The sequence below is a fragment of the Eretmochelys imbricata genome, chromosome 5 (assembly GCF_965152235.1).
Source record: "Eretmochelys imbricata isolate rEreImb1 chromosome 5, rEreImb1.hap1, whole genome shotgun sequence".
Lineage (NCBI taxonomy): Eukaryota > Metazoa > Chordata > Testudines > Cheloniidae > Eretmochelys > Eretmochelys imbricata.
Window position 1 is genome coordinate 46,564,500 of NC_135576.1, and position 27,972 is coordinate 46,592,471.

Below are 27,972 nucleotides of genomic sequence, written 5' to 3' on the forward strand. Positions count from 1 at the left end.
CATATATAGGGCTTACAGTTTTGTTCAATGGCTGTCAGCATCCCCACTATAAAAACGGTTCCAATGCCACTGGTACTGCATGGATCCTAGTGCTCCCATAGAGGAAGCAAGGGAGATCATGCCACTCAGTTGTAGGTCTGGAGAGAGTTGAAAAACAATTTGACCTACCTTTCTCCTCCGCAAATGCTACAGTACCTCCTGAACAGTGGTCCCCAAACTTTTCAGGGTCAACCCCTGCCACCCCTTACTCCTGTCTGCACCTCCTCTAGTGTGGCCAACTTTCTAACTGCAGAAAACCAAACACCCTTGCCCTGCCCCGAGGCCCCGTCCTCACTCACTCCATCCCCCCTCCCTCCGCCACTCGCTTTCCTCTACCCTCGCTCATTTTCATCAGGCTGGGGCAGAGGGTGGGGGTGTGGGAGGGGCTGAGGGCTCCGACTTGGGCCAGGGATGCAGGGTTTGGCGTGATGGAGGGGGCTCAGGGCTGGGGCAGGCGGTTAGGGTGGGGAGCCTGCCTTAGCCTTACTGCACCTCTGACTGGACTTTTAACTGCTGACCGGAGCCACTGGGGTCCCTTTTCGACTGGGCATTCTGGTTGAAAACTGGACACCTGGCAACCCTAGCCTCCCTCCTGGGGCCCAGAGTGGGGCCGTGGATCCAGGGGGAACACGCGGAGAGGAGTAAGGGGGCTGAGACTGGGGCCAGGAGCAGAGCTGGGTGGTGCTCCATCCCTGCCCCCCATGGAGGCTGGCCTGGGCCCCAGCTGCACCCCTCCCAAATGTTCCCCCGTGCCCCCCAAGCGGGGCATGCCCCGCAGGGGACCTCTGTTCCTGAGGCTGCTTCTGTGTCTGCTCCTGCTATCTTCAGTTTCAATGAGGTATTGAGCCCAGCTCTCTTGAGCCCCAGTCCAGCACCTGCTCCCATACAGCCACGCTTGGAGTTGCTTTATGCATAGTTGATCTAGGCTGTGAAAAGTATTGACCAAAGATAATGAATTCGGGCACTTTCGCAAGCTTTTTCTTCATCAGTACAACATTCCCAATGACCGATCTGGAACAGCTGCGTGAGCTACTGCAGACCCCAACACGTCTGGGATGTGTAGACTTAAAAACTACCAACCCATTTTCTTAGCACATTTTACATCTTTAAACACCAAACCCTCCTCTACTTTTCTGCCAAGACCTGGGCTCGTGATGCTCAGATTTTCCTGCAATAGCTGGGAGCCTGGCAAACATCACTCCAGGAACTAAGCGGGGAGAGACCCACAAACCCAGGTCTTGTCAGGTAGATGAAGGAGGAAGCGATTTTGAAATATAAATGCATTTGAGATTTCTCAGCGCATGCCTGCTGTGCATGGGCCGTGGCTGGTTTGGAGACCTTACGCTGTTTGCAAAGCATTTACGTGACGTGGGGAGCTCCCCTTTAGAGGTGCTGGTGTGGTCAGCACAAATCAGGAATTAAGCGTTGTGCCTTTAAGAGACGCACAGCACGTGACGTGTCAGTTTGCTAAGCAAAAGAAAATGTCTCCAGGCGGCAGCTGCGGAGCACAGGGTGTCTGCCAGGTCTCTTCGCCCCTCGGGTTAGCTCAAGGCTGCCGGTGCAGGTCAGCGCTCCAGCCGTGCCGATGGGAGTTTGCAGAGCCCCGGGGCGGGCACGGAGGGTGGTATGGGACCATGTGCAGAGTGCTGTGCTGTGGCCTGTGGGGAGTTCTGAAGTCCTGGCGGCAGCCTGCTCTGAGTTGCTTAGGCCCGCCAGTGTTGTTAGCTAGGTTTGCACCAAGGCCTTAAGGAGTTTGAACAATGTAAACTGAAGTCTGCTGTGCAGAAAGCAAGGGGCTGCAGCTCTGTAATTCCGCAAACCAGGAAGCGTTTCCACTCCCTTTCCGATTGGAGTTCACTGAGTTCAGAATCTTGTGCAGTGCCAAGGGAGGGGACCTGCGGCCTGGTGGGATTAGGGAGATTTTTTTTGCAGATTGCAGCTGGATCCTGTTTTATTTGGGAATGGAGCAAATGAAATTAGTATAGGGACGCTGCTATATTCAACTCAGGACAAGAAAGCAGCTTTGGCTCAACAACTTGCGCCAGTAACCCTCAAAAACTCGAAGTTTAGATGTTAAAATGTTAAAAAAAAACTCAGTTGGATTGTTTACAAGTGTATCTTAATATAGAGAATGGATTTAAGAGCTGAAATTTTCGAAGCCTCCTAACATCAATTTCAAGAGGAGGTATGGGGATTTTGCTGCACAGTTCCCTTTGAAGTTCATGGGAATTGTGAAGCTAAATTCCCTAGTCAGCTGTGAAAACTGCAACGAAGATTTGGGAAAACTGTTGCCACTGAGCAGCATTGCCAACTGCAAGCATTCAAAAGTCATGACTAGCTTAAAATCATGATTTTTTTAAAAAAAGTGTTCCCCCCTCCCCATACCTTTTGGTATGTGACCTCTAGGGTTCACATCTTCAAGCTTTTATCTAGCATCATGAAGGCTAGAAATATATATATTAATGAAAGCCGAGATTCTAATGCAGGGGTGGGCAATAATTTTCACAGGGGGGCCACTCCATGAATTTTGGTAAGTCATCACAGGCTGCACATTTCTACTATATTAATGGAGGGGAAGCGGGGTCTGGGAGGGAATTTAGGTGCAGGAGGGAGCTCTGCGCTGGTGCAGAGCGTTGGGATGCAGGTGAGGGGTCTGGGAGTTTGGGTGCAGGAGAGGGTTCTGACCTGGGGCAGGGGGTTGGGGTGCAGGAGGGGGTGCGAGGTGCAGGTTCTGGTCAGGAGGCACTTACCACAGGCGGCTCCCGGCCAGCAGCGCAGCAAGGCTCAGGCAGGCTGCCTGCATGCCCTGGCCCCACGTCGCTCCCGGAAGTGGCTGTGGCCGGCTGTTGCTGGCACATCTCTGTGCAACCCTTGCGGGGAGGGTGGGTCTCCGTGCGCTGCCTGTGCCCGCAAGCACCATCCCCGCAGCCATAGGCGCTGACTCCATGGGTGCTCTGGGGCTGGAACACCCACGGGGAAAAATTAGGGAGTGCTCTGCACCCACGGGCAGCCAAGCTCCCCGCCCCCTCACTTCACCTCCTCCCAGTGCGCCAAATCTCCACTCTTCCTTCCCTCCCAGCGCATGCCACTGCCAAACAGCTGTAGCAAGCTCTAGGGGGGAGGAGCAGGAACGTGGCGCACTCAGGGGAGAAGGCAGGGCCCGGGTGGGGATTTGGGAAAGGAGTCGAATAGGGGCAGGGATGGGGTGGAGTTGGGAAAGGGGTTAGAATGGGGGTAGGGGCGGGGGGTCAAGCACTCACCAGTGGCAGAAGAAGTCGGTGCCTATGCCCGCAGCTCCCATTGGCCAGTTTCTGGCCAATGGGAGCTGTGGGGATGGTGCTGGGGGCAGGGGCAATGAACTGAGCTGCCTTCCCCCCACCAGGGGCAGGCAGAAATGTGCTAGCAGCAGCCAGATGCTTCCAGGAGCGGCATGGGGCCACAGCAGGCAGGCAGCCTGCCTGAGCGCCCCGCGGGACTTTTAGTGGCTCAGACTCAGAGATTGTGAGGTGGCAGAGGAGGCCGCACAGAAATGTTAGAGGGGCTGGATCCGGCCCATAGGCTGTATTTTGCCCACTGCTGTTCTAATGTAATCTCACCTGACCTCAGAAGCTGGAGCTCTAAAAATGCCAAATGCCATGGGACTGATGATAAAATTGTGAGAAGTGGCCAGTCTGTATAAATGCCCATTGACTACAACTTTAGCCCTTTGGGCTAATAATTCTTTGCTGGAAATGTACTGGTATTTCAGTTAGAACTGGTTTGGGTCATGTGATCATCTCAAGTGTAGAATGCTAGCAATCATCACAGCTGCCTTTTTGGAATAAATAAATGAAAATTTAGGGTCTGTTTCTGCTCCAGTGGAAATTGAGGGGAGTTTTCCAATTGGCTTCAGCAGTACAGAATTGAACACCATGTTTGGGTTACTCTTTTTTTTAATATATATTTTACTTCCTTTTTATTCATTATTAGACTTGCATCCTAGTCTTGTTTGCTAAATAGCATTTTGTGCTCTTTGCTTACCTTCTACAATTTGGTTTTTACAGGCCTGAAGAGGCCTAAAAAGCTACAGAAAAGCCAAGAAATGCACCCCAAGTACTGTATTAAAATGAAACATTCCAAGAGACAGTATGTCTGGACAAAAAGGTATCTTTCGCTAACAATTCATTATCTGTTTATATTACAGAGGTGCCCAAAGGTCCATCAGGATTGAGGTACAATTGTATCAGGTGTTGTACAAAGCTGTTAGATGACAGGTCCTAGCTCCTTTCACTTTAATTGAAAACAAGATGCAACAAGTGAGTATTCACAAACACTAGGGGGGAACATGAAGATAACACCAGTAGAACATGTAGTTACATAAGCAATCTATGTACACGACATAATAGTTCTGAACCAATATTTTATTTATTATATAAATCGGCACCCTTCACAGCCCTCTGTCTAGGTGCTTTGCTGAGCTTTCTTTGTTTGAAGAGACAGTTTCTGTCTGTCTCAGCATGTATTTGCACCAAAAATGTTGACCATAGGGAAACAAGAATGCAGAAATTTTGATTGCATGATCCTATTTGGCAATGTGAGGATATCATGTATACACATTCTTGTAACAGAAAATATATTGGTCTGCAACTTTCTACAATCATAGTTCATCCCCTCTTAAACAGATGCTCTACTCCCACATCTCATCCTGGTGTCAGTCTCTCTACTTTTTCAGCCATTAAGATCAGTCAGTAATGGGTATCTGATACAGCTGATTGGGGCAGCTGCCTGAATACATAGGGATTTGTATTCTGTGTTGTGTATGTGTCTTGGAAAAATGCTTTGCAAGTATACGACACTGCTGAGCCTTTTCTGAAATGCTAGTATGGATCCAAACATACACAGAAGGGGGTGCTGTCCTGAGTTTCAAGTGAATAATGGTAGTGCTGTTAATTTCCCCCATCCTAGTTTTGTCTAATAGCTGTCTTCAGATATTTCCATATTCTTCAGTGTTACTCTTTCACTATTTTATGGCAGGCTTTAGAAAAAGCATTCCGACTGATGTGCAAAGTAATGCTTCCAGTGAAATTTATTGGTGCTCGGTATTCTTACTTGTCAGTTTTCATGCCTGGTGCTGGGGAAAAATAACTTATGTAACTGGTGATGATGAAATGGTATGGGTCTTCTTAACATTAGAAAGACCATCAATATTTATGGAGGACTGAGAAGGTAAGGCAGTTATATCCTGTACTGGTTCTTACTGGTTATAGCCTCCAAGATTAAAATAGTGCAAAAGCAACCCATGTTCCTCTCCTAAGTTGAGGGGAAACAATACTGCCTTTGCATATATGGCTTGCATAGCCGGATGACTGTTTTACTTGAGCTTAATTGGTTTGGAAAATATTCTTTATAGTGATAAGTTTAAGGGAGTAGATTCTCTAGCCAAGAGCCCTATTTAGCACTCTACTTAAGCCATAGTCCCATTCAATTCAGTGAATTATGACTAAGCACTGAATAGGGAACTAGATACAGTAGCCTGTTTAAACCAGTGGCTGTCCCCCTTTCAGGAGTCTGATTTGTTTTGTGTATCCCAAGTTTCACCTCACTTAAATTACTTGCTTACAAAATCAGACAAATAGAGAAGTGTCACAGCACACTAGTACTGAAAAATTGATGACTCATTTTTACCATATAGTTATAAAATCAATTAGAATATAAATATTGTACTTACATTTCAGTGTACAGTATACAGAGTAGGGCTGTCAAGTGATTTAAAATATTAATTGCGATTAATCGAGCTGTTAAACAGTAATAGAATACCATTTACTTAATTTTTGATGTTTTCCACATTTTCAAATATATTGATTGCAATTACAATACAGAATACAAAGTGTACAGTGCTCACTTTATATTTTTGATTAAATATTTGCACTGTGAAAAACAAAAATAGTATTTTTCAATTCACCTAATACAAGTATCATAGTGCAATCTCTTTATCATGAAAGTTGAACTTAAGAATTATGTACAAAAAATAACTGCACTCAACAATAAAACAAAGTAAAACTTTAGAGCCTACAAGTCCACTCAGTCCTACTTCTTGTTCAGCCAATTGCTCAGACAGACAAGTTTGGTTACATTTGCAGGAGATAAGACAGTTACCTTTTCTGTAACTGGTGTTCTTCAAGATGAGTTGCTCATGTCCATTCCATATTAGGTGTTTGTGCTCGCCATTGGGTGACCAGATGTCTCGATTTTTATAGGGACAGTCTTGATTTTTGGGTCTCTCTCGTATAGGCTCCTATTACCTCTCACCCCATCACGATTTTTCCACACTTGCTGTCTGGTCACCCTAGCTCGCCACATGCACTGCCGCTGGAAGTTTTTCCCTCAGCAGTATCCATAGGGGACTGACTCTGGCACCCCCTGGAGTGGCACTCGCATGGCGTGATATAAGGGACGCTGCCAGCTCCCCCCACCCTCAGTTCCTTCTTGCAGGAAACTGACAGTGGGGAAGGAGGGCGGGTCATGGAATGGACATGAGCAACACAGCTCGAAGAACACCAGTTACCAGTCATGGCCATTTCATATTAGGTGACTCCAAAGCAGTACCCCTGAAGGTGGGTAGGAGTTCACGGATGTGTAGATTGCAACATAGCTCTGCCGAACCCAGTGTCATCCCTGGCCTGCTGAGTGATGACATAATGAGCGGTAAATGTATGGACAGAGGACCATGTTGTGGCTTTACAGGGATGTGTGCCAGGAAGGCCACCAAAGATACCTGATCTCTCATCGAGTGGGCTCTGACAACTGGCGGCAGCAGAACCCCTGCCAGGTCGTAACAGGTCCTTATGCATGAGGTGATCCAACTGGAAATCCTCTGCGAGGACACTGGATGACCCATCATTTTATCCGCTGTAGCAATGAAGAGTTGAGTCAATTTACAGAAAGGCTTGGTATGTTCTAATTTAAATGCCAAGGCCCTCCGGACGCCCAGTGCATGAAGATGCCTTTCACTGCTCTTGTGCGGTTTGGGACTGAACACCGGGAGGAAGATGTCCTGGTTCATATGGAAGGCGGAGACCACCTTTGGCAGGTAGGCTGGGTGGGGCCACAACTGGACCTTATCTTTGTAGAAGACCGTGTACGGCGGTTCTGAGGTCAAAGTTTTAATTTCCGAGACCCGTCTTGCTGATGTCACTGCCACCAGGAACGCAACCTTCCATGACAGATGGGAAAGGGAGCAGGAACGCAGTTGTTCAAAGGGCGGGCCAGTGAGCCTAGAGAGGACCAAGTTAAGATCCCACTGTGGGATGGGAGCCCACACCTGCGGAAAGAGTCTCTCCAGTCCTCTCAAGAATCTGACAGTCATGTCATGGAAGAACACCATCTGTCCTTGGATCGGCGGGTGAAAAGCAGAGATGGCCACAAGATGCACTCTAATGGAAGTGTGTGCCAGGCCCTGGTTCCTCAAATGGAGCAGGTAGTCCAGGACAGCCTGTATGGAGGAACATGAGGGAGAGATGCCCCATTTGGACCCCCAGCAGGAAAACCTCGTCCACTTGGCCAGGTAAGTCAGGCTAGTTGCGGGCTTCCTACTTTCCAAGAGGACCTGTTGGAGTCCTTTTGAACAGGTCTGCTCCTCCAGGTTCAGCCACACAGCATCCATGCCGAGAGGTGGAGGGACGCAAGGTTGGGGTGTAAGAGCCGACTGTGGTCCTGTGACAGCAGGTCCGGTCGGTTGGGCAGGGGCCAGGGTGGGGCCACTGACAGGCTCCTGAGCATGCTGAATCAATGCTGGCAAGACCATGCTGTGGCAATCATGATAACCTGCGCCTGGCCTCTCAGTCTTTGCAAGGGCCCTGCTGATGAGCATAATCAGAGGAAATGCATAGATTAGGCTCCCTGACCATGACAGGAGGAAGGCATCAGAGAGAGAGCCCTGGCTCAGACCCTGTCGAGAACAAAACTCGTGGCATTTCCTGTTCTGTCTGGTAGCGAACAGGTCCACTTGGGGAGTTCCTCACCATTGGAAGATCATGCAGGCTACCTCTGGATGGAGTGACCATTTGTGGCGAGAGGAGAAGTCTCTGCTAAGCTAGTCTGCCAGTGTATTCCTTTTGCCAGGAAGGTGACAAGCTTCCAGGTGGATTTCATGGCTGATGCAGAAGTCTCACAGAGCGCCTCCTGCCAGAGAGCCAGCGAGTGCACTCCCCATTGTCTGTTGATGTAGAACATTAAGGCTGTGTTGTTCATCAGGACTCGTACCACCTTCCCTGACAGGTGGGGCAAAAAGACTCTGCATGCCAGCCGGACTGCTTGGAGCTCTTTGAGGTTTACTTGTAACCACACCTCCTCTGGGGACCACAGCCCGTGTCTGGAGGTTGCCGAGATGCGACCCCCCAGCCGAGGTCCGAGGCATCCAACGCCAACTTGATGGTGTAAGGAGGGTTGTTGAATGGAACCCCCGCAAGGACTGTCCACCATCAGCGAGGTGAGTATTACCTGGGGAATGGTAGCTACCTTTTCCAGGGGGTCTCAGGACTGGGAATAGACCATCGCCAGCCATTGTTGCAGGGGCCGCATCTGGAGCCTGCTATGATGGACCACATAAGTGCACACTGCCATGTGGCCCAGCAGCTGCTGACAGACCCTGGCTGTAGTCAGTGGGAACGTGGAAACTTCTGTGACGAGGTTCACCATCATGTGGAACCTTTCCAGCGGCAGGAACACTCTGGCACAGGTAGAGTAGAGGACTGCTCCGATGAACTCTGTCCTCTGCACTGGCACTAATGTTGACTTTGTCGTTCACCAGTAGGCTCAGAGAGTGGCATGTGGCTTGAAGCACTGCAACATCCCTTTGGACTTGAGACCTGGAACTGCCCTTGACAAGCCAGTCGTCAAGGTACGAGTAGATCTGGATACCCCGGCGCATGAGGTAAGCCACTACCACCGCCATGCATGTGATAAACACCCTTGGTGCTGTTGCCAGGCAGAATGGGAGGACCATAAACTGGTAGTGGTGGGGCCCCATCGTAAACCAGAAGAAGCGTCTGTGTCCTTGAAAGATCGCTATGTAGAGGTATGCATCCTTCAAGTCAAGGGCGGCATACCAACCTCCCGGATCCAGGGAGGTGATAATAGAAGCCAGAGAGACCATGCGGAACTTTAGCTTCTGTAGGTACTTGTTGAGGTCTCGCAGGTCCAGGATGGGCTGTAGACCGCCCTTGGTCTTTAGGATTAAAAAAGTACCAGGAATAGAACCCCTTGTTCCTGTACTTAAGAGGAACTTCTTCCACCGCATCCAGCTGTAGTAACCCCTCTACCTTCTGCATGAGGAGACTCTTATGAGAGGGGTCCCTGAAGAGGGATGGGGAAGGTGGGTGGGAAGTGGGGTAGAAAGGAACTGGAGAGTATAACCCTGTTCCACTGTGGTGAGGACCCAGTGGTACGAAGTTATAGCAGTCCAAGCTGGGAGGAAAGGTGGTTGGAAAACACTGGGAAAGGTGGATCCGGGGAATAGTCTGGTAGGTCACCCTTGGGCATACTCTCGAAATGACCGTTTGGCCGCCTTCTTATTACGGGTTGAGCCCGACTGGGCAGAGGGTGGAGGTGGGTGGTTCGGGCGGCGCTTGTAGCCCTTGGCTTGTTTATGGGCCTTGTCCTGCTGAGGCTGGCTCCCCTGGCCCTGAGGTTGCTGCAGTTTGAACCGCTTACGCGTCAGGGCTGGGACATAGACACCCAGGGTTTTCAGGGTGGTGTGGGAGTCCTTGAGGCTATGCAACTTGCTGTCTGTTTGCTCCGCAGATAGGGCCCTGCCATTGAAGGGCAGGTCCTGCAATGACTTCTGGGCCTCTGTGGACAACCCAGAGGAGTAGCCAAGAGACTCGCCGAATGCAAATAGCGGAAGCCATGGTGCAGGCAGCAGCATCAGCACCATCCAGTGCTGCCTGGAGGGCCGCCGTCGTGCCCTCATCGAGAATTGCTCGGAACTCCTTCTTGGGAAGCCTGAGGGAGTGACCCTTTGAACTTGGCTATGGCTTGCCACCTATTGAAATCATATTGGCTAAGGAGGGCTTGATGGTGAGCTACTTTCAGCTGAAGGCTGGAAGACAAATAAACCTTTTGCCCGAAAAGATCCAGCCTCCTTGAGTCTTTATTTTTGGGGGTGGCCCTAGGTTGTCCCTGCCTCCTCTTGTGGTTCACCACCTCAACCACAAGAGAATTGGGGGCTGGGTGGGAGTATAGGTACTCATGCCCTTTAGTTGGCATAAAGTACTTACGTTTGGCCCTTTTAGAGACAGGGCCAGGGAAGAGGGGGTCTGCCACAGGGCATTAGTGATATTTGGAGACCCCTTCATGAAGGGGTAGGGCCTAGGACATAGGACATCAGAGTCCGAGGGCTCTTCCAATTCCTCTGCCTGAAGCTCCAGGTTAGAAGAGACCCTCTTCAAAAGTTCCTGGTGCACCTTGGCACCTTCCTGAGGAACAAGGAGAGTGGGCCCCTTGGTAGCCTCGTCTGGCGACAACAAGGATGATGCTGCGGGAACCTCCATATCCATTGGTGGTCCAGCAGTTCGCTTCCCTAGGTCCTCCTGGCCCTGTGAGGTTTTACCCCCTGAAGCCTCGAGTACCAGAGGGGGACGGGATACTGAGGCCGCTGGCCTCTGAGGCTCCCGACACAGATCGGGCAGCCTGGGAATGTTGGGTGAACCCCCTGGGGTGCCAGCTGCTGCCCTTGGGGCCATGGGGCAGGTTTCAGTGCTGATAATGTAGCTGGCACCACCAGTACTGGGACTTGTCCTGCAGTCAGGGAACCTCGCTTTGAGCCAGAGCTACCCCAGAGGGTCTGCCCCATTCCACCAGCGAGGTATGCCTTGAGTCCCTCAATCAGTGCCCCTGGTGCAGGGATCAAAGAAAGCTCAGCTTCTTATTTACAATATCACCTGAAAGTGAGAACAGGTGTTTGGATTGCACTGTTGTAGCTGCCATTGCAAGATATTTAGCATATCTGGCATGTAAACATTCACATGCCCCTTCATGCTTCGGCCACCATTCCAGAGCTCATACTTCCATGCTGATGACGCTCGTTTAAAAAAAAAAGTGTTTATTAAATTTGTGATTGAACTCCTTGGGAGAGATTGTGTCTCCTGTTCTGTTTTACCCACATTCTGCCATATATTTCATGTTATAGCAGTCTCAGATGATGACCCAGCACATATTTGTTTTAAAAACATTTTCACTGCAGATTTGACACAAAACAAAGGTACCACTGTGAGATTTCTAAAGATAGCTACAGCACTCAATCCAAAATCTGAGAGGGACAAGGTGTGGAGTATGCTTTCAGAAGTCTTAAAAGAGCAACACTCTGGATGTGGAAACTACAGAACCCAAACCACCAAAAAGGAAAATCAACCTTCTGCTGGTGGCATCTGACTCAGATGTTGAAAATGAACATGTTGGTCTGTGCTACTTTGGATTGTTATTGAGCAGAACCCACCATCAGCCTGGACACATGTCCCCTGGAATAGTGTTTGAAGCATGAATCTTTAGCACATCTGGCACATAAATATCTTGCGACGCTGGCTAAAACAGTGCCAAGAGAACATCTATTCTCACTTTCAGAGGACACTCTAAACAAGAAGCGGGCAGCATTATCTCCTGTAAATGTAAAAAACTTGTTTGAGCGATTGGCTGAACAAGAAGTAGGACTGAGTGGACTTGTAGGCTCTAAAGTTTTACATTGTTTTGTTTTTGAGAGCAGTTATGTAACAAATCTATTTGTAAATTGCACTTTCATGATAGAGATTGCACTACAGTACTTGTATGAGGTAAATTGAAAAATATTATGTCATTTTTACAGTGCAATATTTAATCAAAAATATAAAGTGAGCACTGTACATTTTGTATTCGGTGTTGTAATTGAAATCAATATATTTGAAAATGTAGAAACATCAAAACATATTTAATACATTTCAATTGGTATTCTATTGTTTAACTGTTCAATTAAACTGATTAATCAAGACTATTTTTTAATCATGATTAATTTTGAGTTAATCATGTTAGTTAACTGTAATTGACAGCGCTCATACAGAGCAATATAAACTAGTCATTTCTATATGAATTTCTATTTCGTACTGACTTCGCTAATGCTTTTTATGTAGCCTGTTGTAAAACTTGGCAAATAACTAGATGAGCTGATGTACTGTACCCCACTATGTACCCTCAGGGGTACATCTACCCCAGTTGAGACCCACTTAGACAAAGATGGTTATTTAACACAGCCTATTTCTATCTGCTATTGCTCTTCTCCAAATATGAGAGTAATACTCCAACAGGTTCTTATGAAAACTCAGACTCTGGAATCTGTGAAACCTACATTGACTTATTCAACTGACATTTTTGAAAATTATCTTTAAAGTGCTGGAGACAAGGTGGGTGAGGTAATATCTTTTATTGGAACAGCTTCTGCTGGTGGGAGGGACAGGCTTTTGAGCTTCACAGTGCTCTTCTTCAGGTCTGGGGAAGGTAACCAGCACGTCTGAGCTAAATACCAGTTGGGACTATTAAGCATATGGGGCAGAAGAGGAGGGAAGAGCACACCTGCTGTAAGACAACTTAACATGGAGTGGGCAATTAAGGGTTAGCAGGCTGTAGGATGTTAGATTGTCGTAATGAGCCATAAAACCAGTGTTTGTTTAGTAATGGTCCATGGTAATGTCTAGCAGAATTATTAAGTTTCCAAACTTGTCTTTGAAGGTGTTGTGCAAGTTTCCTTTGAGGACAAAGAGGTTGCATGCAGTGTGATGGTCACTTAATGAAAAACGTTCACCCAGGTATGAGTATCTTATTTTTCTGTCAGGTTTCAGAGTAACAGCCGTGTTAGTCTGTATTCGCAAAAAGAAAAGGAGTACTTGTGGCACCTTAGAGATGAAGTGAGCTGTAGCTCACGAAAGCTTATGCTCAAATAAATTGGTTAGTCTCTAAGGTGCCACAAGTACTCCTTTTCTTTTTATTTTTCTGTGCGTTCATTCAGTACTTGAAACTGATGATCCATTATAGAAAAAATGGACAGTTACACAATACTGTTAGATATGTTTTCATGGTCATATCTTTACGCACAACTCTTCTCCCGAATGAGGAGTAGAGAGAAAGCTATTACTCTGTAAAATTGCATTTAACTCAAATAGCTTTTAGTCAATTTGAACGCTCTTTGAAGAATTTTTGACTTGTACAATCAAAGCAAACTGTGGGACACCTATTAAATATCTACAAAATATTGGCAGTGCAGCAGTTCTTAAAACTGTAGTAAGTAATACTTAAGATTTAGGTTCTAACAAACTTTTGGAAAGGCAATCCAAGAGGGAAAACTAATGCTTCTATTGTAACTGAATACTTAAGTTACCCTACTGTCTTTTCACAGTAAATCTGACTAGTCTTTGCAATGGTACCCAGAACTTGATATTAAATATTAAATCAGATACTTCTGTCAAGACTCTAGATTTGCAAGAATGCTGCATTGTCTTTCATTTGTCCTTTCCGCCCACTATAGTTCCCTTTCCTTTACCAAGCTATGAGGCTTCACATATGCTACCTTCCTCCTCATCCCCTGGAGGCAGGGGGTGAGAGAAAATGTGAGAAAATGTTACCTGATGCCAGAAGGGTAGCAGAAACAGGCAAATAAAAGGCAGTGCTGTATTCATCTCAGCTTTGACAGAGGACAACTGTAGGATCAGATACCAAAGGAAAAATTTTCAAGGGGCCTTTGAAGTGGACAAGCACACCTGTTTGTGGACATAACTCATTTAACATGATTGTATGCTTGAACCACTGATCTGAAAAGTAAATATTTGCTAGCAGCAGAGAAATATAGTATCTGTAATTCCTTAGTTGTGGTGGTGCAGGTTCACCAGGTTCTTATTGCATATGCATGGGCAAGCATACATTTTTATTTTCAAGGAAAATACTTTCCTCATGTAAGATCAAAATCTCTTAAATATTTTTACAAAATCTTGTTGCATTTTTCCAGTATTTTTTTTTTTGGTACTTGGAGAACTAAGCTTCCCCCTTAACTATAACAAAAGGTTCAGAATGTCTTGGAATACAAGTCACGCTTCTGGAGCTACACCTTCAGAAATGACTATGTTAATTTGTTATTGTGGAATATAGTCTTAAAAGAAAATGTTAGCACTAAACTGTATTGGTAATTGTGATATCTTCAGTTTACCTGTAGATTTATATTATACTGTGTACAAAGACTAATTTTAATATTTTGATTTCTTCAAAGATAGTTTAATATAAAATTGAACAGTGTTGCTATAGCCATTCTAAGCACTTCTAGACATAACTGTTTAAAATACTACCTTTGGGCAAGGCATTTTTCAGTAGCTGCTTTCAGATTATTAAACAAAGGCTTTAAACTACAACATTAAATAGTAATCAAAGCATTGTTATTTCTTATTACACTCTCCGATGACTCTGATAAGAAATGCTAAGAAGAATAACTGGCAGCTGTTCTGGCCTCAGCAGTCTGCTTGCAGTTAGACAGTTTAGTCCTGGTAAACTAGGTGGATTTTATGCCTGCTTACTGGTCTCCTTTCCTGTGACAGCAATATCAGGTCCCTTTAACCTGAATGGAGAGATATTAGGAAAGTGTCCTAATTTTAAAGAGAACCCCCACATCCAACATACTCATAAGTTAATGTCAAGAATCACACAATTTAAATTGACAATATTTCATTTATTGTGTTTAAGAACATTCAATAAATATCAAGTTTTCAGTTTCAGATTTGCAATCCTTGTGCACGGAAAGTCTGATTTTTTCCCCCCTGGCATAAACTCCATTGCCAGCAATGGGTGTATCAGAACAGCCAGCCTGAAGAGGCTAATAAATACTTTAATACTCCTAGATAGTGGGTTTCTGAGCATACCCCTTCTAAATGGTATGTTACAGATTCACTCACAAATTCTTCACAGAAGAAAATAAGACTTTACTACAAACTGTCCTCTGAATATTATTCTTTTACTAACAGTGGACATTTATTTCATGGAGCACAGTATTTAGAAATACAAAGTAGACATGGATTGTTAAAAATATCAGGAATTTAATTTCATATATGAGGAGTAAATTGAGATGCATGTGATCAGTACTGAATTGTATGAATTTAGTTGTAATGTACCTCTTGCTAAGTTTCACAGCAATTTGGACCAAATGTTCACAAGAGAGGAAAAGGCAACATTTAAAAATCCCTTGCCTTGTTTTGTGGGTTTTTTGCTTGTTAGAACATTAAAAAAATAATCTTCATAAGTTTGGAAAAACAGTTTAAAAGCAAATCAGAAAATAGTTTTAATTTCAGTGGGCTATTGTGTTAAAAATATTTAAAGAAAATTCCTTACCTTAACAAGCATCACATTCAAGTACTTCCATTTGAACATCTTTCTAAACAAAACTGGCAGTCTGATTTATTCACTGCTTACTTATTTAAAAGTGTGTTTAACTATAGTCTTATTTGGTTTACACTAGTGTTCACACCTTTTTTTAATCTTAATATACATCTCTGAATCTTGAAGAGATTCTTCACAGAGGTATATTATTACCCAACTTCTAATTTAGCAAAAAAATAAAAAAAACCTCTCACCCACTCTTTATATACATGAATTGTCCTGCTCTGGGACTGAGTATTTTCATTCTGCTGTCCCTCTAACCCAAGGCATAACTTTGGGTGCATCTTTCTGTGTTTTAGCTTCCTGGAAACTTTCAGCAAACCGCTCTCTTGCTTTATCCCAGTTCTTTTTGTTCTTGCTTTTGATGATCTGAACATCTTCAACAGAAGCTGGTCTACTTGTACCCAAGCCTGCATGCATCTTGTGTATCTGAAGCTGGATCTGTCAAACACATTGAAAAGTGCTATGGATTCCACATTACAAATACTTCAACATTACTGTACACCTATCAAGCTCTGCAACATTTAAAAACCTGCTATGTTCTGACTAACAATAAAATACCCAAATCACGAACACTGATTTCATGTTGATAAAAGCCTGCTACTCACCCAATTCATTTTAGAGGTGATCTGCCCCCAAAACAAAAACCCAAACCCTGAACTTCTTAGATGCTGAACAATCTAAATAAATGTAAGAGGATGTTTTAGCATGTATGCAACTAGCATATTTTTTAAATGTGAGGTGCAGTCCACTCTCTACATTTCCATGCAAGTGCCAGATTCTCATTCCATAATATAACACCTACCACTCTAAAATCCAAACCCCATATTTATTTCCCCAGTCTGCATTCTTCCATGGCAACCCAAAACTGGAAGGGTGCAAAGGTGGCTTAAAACCACCTTAGCCCTTTTCTACTCCTCTGTTGGTTGCAAGTTCTGTGCTATGCCACTGTGGGGCACAGCAGAGGATCTTACCCAAATATTTGCATGCTCCCTATAAAAGGGAGAACAAAAAGGAAATTTCTTCTGTCTTCCTCTAGGTTTTGTTTGAAGCATTAAGATAGCTTATCCGTAGTTCAGTTATCTGTACCCCAGCCCCAACCTCAATTTCCTAACAACCAACAATGTATACGCCACTAACATTTTCCAGTGAAGCACTGTAACTACTGATACATAATTTCAAAATACCTGATTATAATTTAAAGTAACTGCCCTGCTGAAATGCCCCCCATCCAGTACTTTGAAATCCTGTAAGTTCCTCATGACTTACAATGAAACTAGCATTTTCGATGCAAATGCATTTTTATATTTGTGTAACTTGCAAAGCAAAAGTCACAGAAACCTACCGGATTCTTCATTCCGCCACCATCCTTGCCTAGCCCTTCTCCTTTTTTCCATCCCATCTTCTCCAGCATTTTACGACCCTTGTTGCTATCACTGATTTCACTTTAAAGGAAAGTAAAGTTAGCTAATATGAGAAGGATGAACAGAATTTTAACTCTTTATTCCTAGTATTTGAGGTCAAATTTTCAACTGTGTGCACAACTGCTGCTCCTGCAAACTAGGCAATTGCACTTGCCATTACTTGATATGCAAGTATGAGGGGCTGAACATGTTCATGTCTGCCTCCAGACTATGCTGAACACAATGCAAAAGTTTAAACTTTGAATTTTTGTTGGCATTGACAAAATCTGTTTCAAGAAATGAAGTGACTTTTAGTATACACTAGCTTAGCGAAAAAGAGTTAGTCACCCTTTGCGAAAATTGCCATTTTAAGTGAAGGGACCATTACAATCTTGGCGAGCTATATTTTCATGAACAGAAGTGTAAAAAAGTTAGCAGTAGTAACTCTTGTTCTCCAAATGAATTGCCTCCACAGAGCCTCACTGTACAGTCTGAGTCCCTGGCAGCTTGACACCCAGTACTATCACTGCAAACCCTACACGTCCCAAACCCCTTGTTTCCCCATCCCAAACCACCATCCTCTGATTCCATCATGACCACCATCAAAACCTTCCTCTGCCCACCAATCCCAAGTGCCCTATCTGCAAGTTCTCCCATTTGACAACCTTTATTATCCTGGTCTTCCTTATGCCCTGAGTTTATCATTAATCTCCTCTTTAAATAAGAAATGTCTACACACAAAAAAAACAAAAGCAAACAAAAAAAAACTTTGTTGCCTCAAAATTAGGGTTGGCTCAAGTGTATATTCTATAAGTGCAACCATAATTAAAATCAGGGATATTGCCAGTTAAGTCTACATTAACATCCAGAGCAATGTCAATTCACCTATTTTATTACCCAAACTTCATAAATTCTTAAAAGTTTATTTGCCACAACAAGCTTCTTTTAATTTCCACATACAGCCCCCCACGAATGCATACATTCAATTCCTCTAAAACCCGCTCTTAATGATAATCTTGGTGAGATTACGACTTGTCGTAATTAAGCACGTGAAACTGAATGTGATTTAGAAGGTGGTTCTCAATGAGGGGTCTGGGGCCCCCTAAGGGGCCTTGAGCAGGTTTCAAGGGGGCCTCCAAGCAGGGCCAGCATTAGACTCGCTGGGGCCCAGGGTAGAAAGCCAAAACCCCACTGCATGGGGCTGAAGGCCCGGTACCTGAGCCCTGTCACCAGGGCTGAAGCCTGACCAATGTAGCTTTGTGGGGACCCCTGCGGCATGGGCTCCCGGCAACAGCCCTGCTTGCTACCCCGAACACCGGCCTTGGCTTTTATATACAGAAAACTAGTTATGGCATAGGTGAGCCGTGGAGTTTTTATAGCTTGTTGCGGGGGCCTTAAAGAAAAAGGTTGAGAACCTCTGATTTAGAAGAAATGGCTGTATGCACTGTGAGTGACTATATGTTGGAGGTGAGGAATCTAAGTGTGCATATTACAATGGGTTATAAGTAGAGCCCTACCAAATTCATGGCCATGAAAAATGCATCACAGACAATGAAATCTAGTCTTCCCCCATGATATCTCGTCTTGTGTGCTTTTACCCTATTCTATATGGCTCTCACAGGGGAGACCAGCATTTCTCAAATTGAGGGTTCTGACCCAAAAGGGAGTTGCAGGGTGGAGGTGGGGTGTCTAAAGGTTAGGGGGGTTGCGGTATTGCTACCCTTACTTCTGCGCTGCCTTCAGAGCTGGGCAGCTGGAGAGCAGCAGCTGTTGGCTGGGTGCCCAGCTCTGAAGGCAGCACCCTGCAGCAGCACCACAGAAGTAAGGATGACAATACCATACCATGCCACCCTTACTTCGCACTGCTGCCTTCAGAGCTGGGCGGCCAGACAGTGGTGGCTACTGACTGATGGCCCAGCTCTGCAGGCAGCAGCGCAGAAGTAAAGGTGGCAATATCATAGCATGCCATCCTTACTGCTACGCTGCTGGTGGTGGCAGCTCTGCCTTCAGAGCTGGGTTGCTGGCCAGCAGCCACCTCTCTCCAGCTGCCCAGCTTTGAAGGCAGTGCCGCTGCCAGCAGCAGTGCAGAAGTAAGGGTAGCAGGACCACAACCCCCCCTACAATAACCTTGTGATCCCCCACAACTCCTTTTTGGGTCAGAATCCCTACAGTTATAACACCATGAAATTTCAGATTTAAATAGCTGAAATAATGAAATTATATTTAAAATCCTATGACCGTGAAATTGCCCAAAATGGACCGTGAATTTGGTAAGGCCCTAGTTATAAGGCATACGAAGTGAGGTTGCTGTAGATACTAATGTAGTGTAACTGGTTATTTCCTTGACTTTAACTTATTTTGCTGATAAGAAATGCACTTGAGTAAACTTAATGCTAGATTAAAATCTGTGTGCGCGCACGCGTTAATGGTGGCCTAATGTGAATTTGGGAGTCAGTGCAGTAATCTGAGCTCTCTCACTGTACATTCAGCCCAAATGATATCAAATCAGGTTACCATTACAAATTCACTTTATCACCACCTATGAACGTGCATGAAAGGTTTGCTATGCATTAGCAGAGCACAGAATAAGATTTTACACACTTACACATGGACTGAAGCTGGAGTATCGTCTCTTTGAAATGTCCCCTCACTTCCAATGGTCTCCCTGCGTTTTCCTGCTCTATCTTTGTAATTTGGATTTTTCACTGCTTTGTTGTCTTCATAGTCTGTATTCTTTACATACACAAAAATTCCATTAGGGAAAGATATTAGTGACTGGCTTTAAATGCTCCTTTTTTCTAAGCCTGTTTTGCTTTTCCGCAAACAACTAGAATAGCTTCACCATATTTTATTAATTCAAAACCTCATGACCAAATACTATAAAATTCTCCTTCAGTAGTTCCATGTCACTACCACATGATAATGTGTTATTAGCAAGTACATCAGTTTTATGCCAGTCTAATTAAAACCATATAATCTCTCTATAGTACCATGTTCCTGCTGTAATTAAATGCATGTGATCTCCTGACATGAAGAGTCAATTTCCTCATATTAAGCACAAAACCATATTTACAAACCATTGGGAATTTCATGTATTACAATTTTATATCTCTAAATAGTGTCCCAGAAATCTTGCTGCCCATTAGTGTCAATTACTACAGAATGAACAAGAAATTCTGTACTTATACAGATTGTATTGGTGACATTTGATTAGCTGCCAAAGTAAAGGGACCCTGAAGACATCCTATTCCCCACATGAATGTGCACTAGAGAGGGACTGGTTGTGACTCCATGTTAAGGCTGGGTTCTAAAATATCCTTATGCACATATGCATATACACATTATATACACATAATACAACCAGTGTATGTAAATACATGCACACACACAACATATACACAGTATGTGAACAATATATGCATCACATTTTAAAGCATATAGATATGTATGGATACATACGCTACACTATTGATTGAAATGGTATTATGCCCCCTCAAACAATTTTGTACTATAACATGGAAAAAATAAAACAGATTAAAAATATATGGCATCTTTTACAATAAACTGCTTAAGTGAGACTAAAAGAACCCTCAACTAAGCTTCAGAACACTCCAAGTGTTTCTTTATGGGATGGTGGAAAGAAGAAAGACGTTTAATTTTTTTCTTAAATACTGTATCTCCCTCCCATAATTTCTTCTCCATTGCTTTTCCTTTCTCTCCCTCCTTATTCTTCAGGCTCTCTCCTTCCAACTCTAGTTTGTGCTGAACTGCAGCGCCCCTTTCCCAGCTTGTAGTAAGAAAATCATAGGATATCTTATCTTCAAAGGGACAGGAATCTGGCTTTATTCTCAAATCATTACAATTGGTCATTTTTTCTGAGCCTTTATGAAAGAACGTCCACCTCCCCCACCTACTTCTCTTCCTCTTTAAAATATATTTGTAAAATAGCAGCTATAATTACTGCCTGTAAGACTAGAAGTTCTCATTAAACCAACATACTTTAAAGAAGTTGCATATTTGAAAACTTTCCCTATTAAAATCTATGATTTAAACTAGGAATCACAGAGTAAATATAAACTCCACAGATTTCAAGCATTTCATAAACACTTATTGTGAACTTACCTGTAAACCATATTTTACCCGTATTTTTTTTAATGCTTTTCTTCTGACTAATTCTCTCTCTTCTTTGCTCAGTGCTGGACCTAAAGGGAGACCACAAGACCAGATTTAATTGGATAATTAAATAATACTGTTTTGAAGTATAGACAGAATTAATATTATAGAATATTTTGTTCTAACTAGTGTTCTACAATTGCTAAAATGACCAATACAACTGAGTATAACGACTGGATATAATAGATTTAAGATTCCTTTCTGTTTTGTGTGTTCCTAGATCCTAAACAAAAATTGCTAGCTGCAACGATATCATCAGAATGTTGTATTTCTGTTACAAGTTAATTTCAAGAACACAATGCTACTAAATAACCAAAATGTTTTAATGTATTTAATGTATATGTATTGAGAGGAAAATACACCACACACTACATAGTACAGAAATGTACCCAGTTGACAGCAGACCATTTTCTTTTTTTATAGCTATTTGAAACAGAACTATCTGGTTAGGGAAAAGGGTAACTATTTTACAGTCTCAATTAATTTTGTTATGTAAGAGCTACTGTCAATACCATATCCAACAATATCATCACTTACCAGAAAATTCCTTTTTCTTATCAAGGCGAAGATGTGCTCTGACCTGTCCTGGTTCACATCCGTCACAGGTGTCACTGCCAGGGTGTATGTGGAAGGATAGCACAGTTTCTCCAATCTTTACTTCATCCCCATGTTCCAGAACATAGGGGTCACATTTTGTTTTAGGCTACAGAAAAAGAATTACACAATTTTGTCAACTGTATTTATTAGAATAACTGATAAAATTCACCATTACATGTATTCCAGGAATATTGTTTATATGTGAGTCATTCAGTATATTTAAATTGGTATCTCGGTAATCTAACTGCATTTTTAACTGGAACAAATTTCTCATAATTCCTAATCCAAAATAAATAGGAAAATGTATCATAAGTACACCTAAAAACTGAGCAGAAGCAAAGAAATGATCAATGCATAGAAGAAAAACCACTCAGCAAAATCATCTGTGATTTATAAGTCAGAATTTCATTTAAAATGACTATGTGACTGATATACTTTTCTATAATGCAATATAAGTACCTAGTTTTCTAATCACAGTAAGTTGCAATGCTCACCTGTAGAATCTGATTTCCATTAACAACTGTGCCATTCTGACTGCCTTGATCCACAAGAACATAATTTTGCAATTCATGGTCAAAATATACTTCTGCATGAAACTAGAAAAATGATAAAATAGAATGTTTCTACTGCATAGCATTTAGTTTACATATTATCTTAATATTCCAGGATGTATTTTAGTGGTCTATTAACATACCTCTGGTATTGTAAGTCAAGTCACACTGTCGCAGGCTTTCTGACTTGACCAAACTGAGGAGTGCATGAACAAAACCTAATATTTCTGGCGTACTAAATTCCATATTATCAGCACAACTGTATTTGTTGATTGGGCTGTACAGATTTACAGTAGGGAACAATCCTATAATGGCAGAGAGATTGACGAAGATGACCTCAGATCTTTTCGGTCTCTAGATTCTATGAACAGGATAAACCACAATTCAACTAAAGTTTATTTTAAAGATGCTAACCCTGGAGCTTTTTGATTATCTCATTTTAATCTTTTTTTAAAAAAGGATGTAAATGTGAAAGTGATCCACACAGCAACAAAATGCTGCTATGTGTTGCAGGTGGAGGAAAACAGCTTAGTGCCACTAACTTTCTATGGTTCCACTGGTAAGTCACTTAACTCCTCCCTGCCTTAGTTTCTCCATGAAAATGAGAAAAAGCCCTGACCTCATGGGTGTTATGATATTAAAGCAGTTTGAGATTCTTGCATGATAGGTATTTTAAAACAACTCAACTGTCCACAAAAAATTGGTGAATTTGGTTATTCACACTAGGAGGAGTTAAAAAAACAAATTATGGTGTTACAGAGAAATAAAAGCTCTTGACAGAAATGCTAATCTTGTTCTGAGAATTTTAGGGATGTTTATGAAAAAAATTAGGGAGATTGCTTGGACCAGCAGCAAGTACCAAAGCCAAATACAGGCAGAGGGTCTGGGGTAGCATTTGAACACTTGCAGTGAATTTCAGATGCAATTCTGTCCATGTTAGAGTGACTGGGGCCTCTCCTTCTATCCTCCTCCTCCCCTTCCTGCAGAAACCACAACCTCTGCCCCCTCCCCTCTGAAACCAGGATCCCTCTCCCCTCCCAGTCTATGGCCAAGAGTAGGCCCTGGCTCCCTGGGCCCTCCCTTGTTGTGCCCCTGACCCCACAACTCCAAGCAGGAAGAATGGTAGGGTTGGCCCTAGGAAAGCTGCCCTCCAATACCACCTAAATCCCTTAAGTACCTTGGCCAGTCCTGGGCTTGGATCTGATAGGATGCAAGCTGCGGTGACTGTCAGTGGGGTTTGCGTTGCTGGATTCACAGCTCAAGCCACAAGCTGTGTGTTACACTCCAGATGCTCAACGTGAAGCCTGCTGGCACACACTACGTCCAACAGAGCTCACATAGGGCAGCTAAAGTGCAACATGTAACCTGTGGCTTGGCCCATGAATCCAGCAGTGCCCCCAAAAGATTCAAAAATGACTGTGGCATGCCTCCTGTCAGACCCTCACTACACAGTCTGCACATGTGCCACTGGGGTAGTGGTGAAGAATGCCACTGTGGCACTATTTGCTGTGTTGGTCAAACCCAAGTGGCGATGAGTGACTGACCCACACTTTTCTCTATATAAATAAAGTGTGCATAGTTCATCTAGCAAAATTTGTAGATTTAAACTTATTTAATAATTTCATACTTACATGAAAAATTAGGATTACAAAAAAATAGGGAGGGATGGCATCTCTGTATTGAGTTGAACAATACCTTCCCAAAAGATCATTAATGGTCACCAATCATTTAACCATCAGAAGAATGAGGTTCTGGAACTGCCTTCTAATAGGAGTAGTGGGGGCAAACAATCTAACTAGTTTTAAGATGGAGCTTGATACATTTACAAACAGGATTATATGATGAGATTGCCTGCAATAGTAAGGGATTGGACTTGATGACCCAGGAGGTCCCTTCCAGCCCTATGATACTAATAGTAGAAAAAGGAATTTCACTGTTTTCAGTAGAAACCACTTAATTGGCATCCTGATAAATGGTACTGTTGATTAACTGGAGTGATGGTCAGGGAACAGATTCAGTAAAATGTGTTTCAGGTACCAGAAGCAAAGGATAACTGGTAGAACCTAGTTTGTTTAAATAGCTTATCTGTAGGGCCTTACCAAATTCACGATCCTCTTTGGTAAATTTCACGGTCATAGGATTTTAAAAATAATCAATTTAATTATTTCAGCTATTTGAATCTGAAATTTCACAGAGTTTTAATTGTAGGGGTCCTGACCCCAAAAGGAGTTGTGGGGGGGATTGCAAGGTTATTGTAGTGGGGGGCTTGCGTTACTGCTGCCCTTATTTCTGCACTGCTGCTGCCGCCTTCAGAGCTGGGCGGCTGGAGAGCAGCAGCTGCTGGCTGGGAGCTCAGCTCCGACGGCAGTGCCAGTGCCAACAGCTGCGTAGCAGTAAGGATGGCATGCTATGGTATGGCCACCCTTACTTCTGAGCTGCTGCCTGCAGAGCTGGGCCCTCAGTCAGCAGCCGCCACTCTCCAGCCACCCAGCTCTGAAGGCAGTAGCGCAGAAGTAATGATGGCATGGTATGGTATTGCCATGCTCACTTCTACACTGCTGCTGGGGGGGGGGAGGCGGGGCGGTGCTGCCTTCAGAGCTTGGTGCCTGGCCAACAGCCAACCCTCTCTGGCTGCCCAGCTCTGAAGGCAGCGCGGAAGTGAGAGTGGCAATATTGTGACCTCCCTAAAATAACCTTGTGACCCCCCCCCCCCCCCGGCAACTTCCTTTTCGGTCAGGACCCCCAATTTGAGAAATGCTGGACCGCCCCATGAAATTTGTATAGTGTAGGGTAAAACACACACAAGACCAGATTTCACGGTCCGTGATAAATTTTTCGTGGCTGTGAATTTGGTAGGGCCCCGCTTACCTGGTTCTGTCTGAAGCCTGTTTACAGGTGTAAAGGGTGTTTATATAGCCTAAACGTCCTCACTTCATACTGCTTTTCTTGATGAAGACTGCTAAATTTAAGGACTGTACTTTCTTATTGAGGTAGTTAGTGAAATAAAAGTGAGTATATAACAAAATATAATCGTATTAGCCTCTGGTAATCTCTTAATTGGAAAAAATATTTTTCCATTGTCCTGTATCAAAGAAGAGAATTCTACTAAATTTCCTCTCCCCTTCAGAGCTCATTTTACATAACAATTACCTAGAAGATAAATTAGATGAACATATGAAGAGCTAGTGATCTCAACTCATCTGTGGGGATCTGAATATTGATATGACCAGCAAAAAGTCCTAATTAGGTTTCCAGAATATTCCATTACCTACCGCTGTAATAGGTTTTAAACTTTTGAATAAATGGGAAATGCAAGATTAAAATTGTATTTAATAAGTTCCTTCCTGTGTTACTATCACAAGCTATTTAAATGCAAAGAATTTAAAAAAAAATCAAGATTTATATGGTGAATTTTTAAGTTTTTCATTTCACTGCACTTTGACACTGAAATTAAATTCCTGGTTTTGGTCAGTTTTACTTTGTTTCCCATCCATGTGGACGGTATTGTTTCCAAAACTGCAGGGAAATTATTAAAAACATTCCTCTGCTTAAAGACAAGTTCATTTAAAAAAAAAACACTTCTTTTAATAGCAAGACTCAAACACACACTAAAATTTTGGTTTATATTTCTGACACGGTTCTTTTAAATTTCTTGATCTATCAATACAAAAATAACTTAATTTAAGAATTACCTTACTGACTCCAACTTCAGGAATCTGGAGGGTATGCTGCATATCTTTCTCTCTGTAAAACAGGTAAATAGTTAATTAACTTGATTTCTGTCATACATAATTATGTAACTTACATCATGGTACCAGACAGATTTAAGATATGTCACACTAATTTGGTTGTGTTATAATTTCTTAAAGAAATTTTTTTTAATATAATCAGTGAGAACCACACTTCGTACAAATCGCAATATCAAGTTTCCTTTCTGAACTATTAAGAAGCTTTACAAAGCTATTGTGATGCAATATATGATGGGGAGAATTGTGTTATGTACCTTGTTACATCTATAAATACTAACCCATGGAGCAAACAATGAACATATAATTAAGCTGAATCTGTAAACTTAGGGAAAAATGCTGATCCCACACAAGCACACGACGCCTGTATGAAAATGGCTTTGGTTGTGGAGAGACCACATGGGGGAATCCTGCATCCTTTGTGCTCTTCAATGGGTCTCTACAGCAGTGTTTAGGGCACAAGTGTGCATTTTTAGCATCAGACAGGGGATATGACTAGTGGAACTATAAACTACATGGATCCCTTGGCCAAAATTCCTGTGTAGCGGACGGTCATCACAATCTAGGAGCCTGCTGTAGGAACTGATCAGTGGCTGTACAGATAGTAAAGGACCTCAGGATGTAGGTTTAGAGTTAGGGGGAATTTCCAGCTATTCCAGTCTCTACAAAGTTGTATACTACAATGTCCATTTACTGTGCTTGTGGAATCAAATCCTATATACATATCCCACCATCGAAATGCCACTACCACACAGCACACTAAACAACTGAAAGGGAGGAGAAATGTTGGCAAACAACAATGCTCTTACATAATATCACTACTCTTGCATAAAATACATCCAAGAGAACTCCGATATCCACAAGGAGCAGACAGGACTTTTTGAAGATCTCATCCAAAAGACACCCACAGCAAAATAAACTCAATTTATGTATTTCAGAGATGAAGAGTTGAGTCAACTCTACTGGAATGTGAATGTGAGACCAGGGTTCCATGATAAATATCTGATATGCTTCAATCTGAATTTCTAACATATATTTTTTACTTGTGAAAGAGGCACTTAGTGGCCTCAAAGTCATTATCACCTTTCGGGAGGTGATAATAGATTTCACTGAATTCACTGCAGCCAATCACACTGCACTCATTTGCAATCTACTGGTTATTACTATACCAAAACTTCAGAATTACTAATGTAGAAGAAGATGGACACAAACCTAGTGACTCATCACACAAATTTTCAATGTTATACATGAGCCAGGACTGCACAGATTCCAGTCAATTTTACCTTCCAATTGTAGCAGCTTTAACAGCTGTGATGATATAAAGTGATCCAGTCTGCAATACTGGTGATCTAATTACAATTACTCTGATACATGGAGGCCAAATTCTCTCTTCATCTATATTTATAAAAAATAAATATTAGTAAGAAGCAAAGCCTACAACTGTGATATCACAATCCTCTAACTTTTCAGATGCTTTGAAAGGATTTAGCCATACCTCAACTGCAATTGATTGGTGTTATCCGGCACAATCCTGTGTCAATCTTAGCAAATGAAATGTACAAGCAGTTCTGACAGAGCAACTTTGATTAAGCCATTCTTCAAAAGGCTTATTTGTCCGTTTCCAGACCAAAGTGTCAGAAATATTTTTTCTCAGTGTGTTGGAATGGGCTACTTTGATTACTTGTATGTATTGAAGTGCATATTTACTTCAATCAGCATAAAAAGTAACTTTGTAGAAGTTATTGACATGCTATTAATTTATGGGTCTTTAGGGATAGTCGATTAGAGATAAACAAATTAACATTTTGTTTAAAATGTTGTTCTACTCTGAGAAGGAACTATCTAAAATATAATCTTATTCAACAAATGTGCTCCTTATTGGTATCCAGAGTCATATCTGATTGCTTTAGTAACTAAAGTTTAGTTTTGAGTACTTTTTAGCACTACAGAGCTATCGCAGTTAAGAGAGAATGAGCTGTATTCTGTTCCTTCTTGTGCATCAAGAGAACTGTTAACTGAATTCCAATTGCTGGGGTAAATTATGTG

The 27,972-nt window shown here is 43.0% G+C and overlaps 1 protein-coding gene, 1 long non-coding RNA gene and 1 other non-coding gene across 8 annotated transcripts in view; 2 read left to right on the forward strand and 1 right to left on the reverse strand.

The window, feature by feature from the left end:
* Positions 1-1,513: 1,513 nt before the first annotated feature.
* LOC144264970 (uncharacterized) lies at positions 1,514-27,809 on the forward strand. 4 transcript variants are annotated; one of them, XR_013346134.1, is made up of 6 exons: positions 1,514-1,603; positions 4,223-4,334; positions 8,828-8,950; positions 12,335-12,446; positions 12,772-12,848; positions 21,595-22,105. It is a non-coding gene; the product is annotated as an uncharacterized LOC144264970 (long non-coding RNA). The 4 variants fall into 4 exon arrangements; XR_013346136.1 differs by lacking the exons at positions 8,828-8,950; positions 21,595-22,105 and adding an exon at positions 22,640-27,809; XR_013346135.1 differs by lacking the exon at positions 8,828-8,950 and having other exon boundaries at positions 12,335-12,455.
* On the forward strand, positions 5,230-5,368 carry LOC144265485 (small nucleolar RNA SNORA47). The gene has a single exon (XR_013346301.1). It is a non-coding gene; the product is annotated as a small nucleolar RNA SNORA47 (small nucleolar RNA).
* AGGF1 (angiogenic factor with G-patch and FHA domains 1) overlaps positions 14,732-27,972 on the reverse strand; it is a 37,453-nt gene continuing 24,212 nt past the window's right edge. For all 3 annotated transcript variants that reach the window (XM_077817013.1, XM_077817011.1, XM_077817014.1), the window contains exons 7-14: positions 27,210-27,321; positions 25,873-25,924; positions 22,124-22,225; positions 21,570-21,735; positions 20,982-21,061; positions 19,465-19,592; positions 16,802-16,901; positions 14,732-15,897 (exon numbers count right to left, since the gene is read on the reverse strand). In XM_077817013.1, the coding sequence (XP_077673139.1) occupies positions 15,697-15,897; positions 16,802-16,901; positions 19,465-19,592; positions 20,982-21,061; positions 21,570-21,735; positions 22,124-22,225; positions 25,873-25,924; positions 27,210-27,321 (941 nt within the window). In that variant the 3' untranslated portion in view covers positions 14,732-15,696. The remainder of the gene's footprint in view (positions 15,898-16,801; positions 16,902-19,464; positions 19,593-20,981; positions 21,062-21,569; positions 21,736-22,123; positions 22,226-25,872; positions 25,925-27,209; positions 27,322-27,972) is intronic.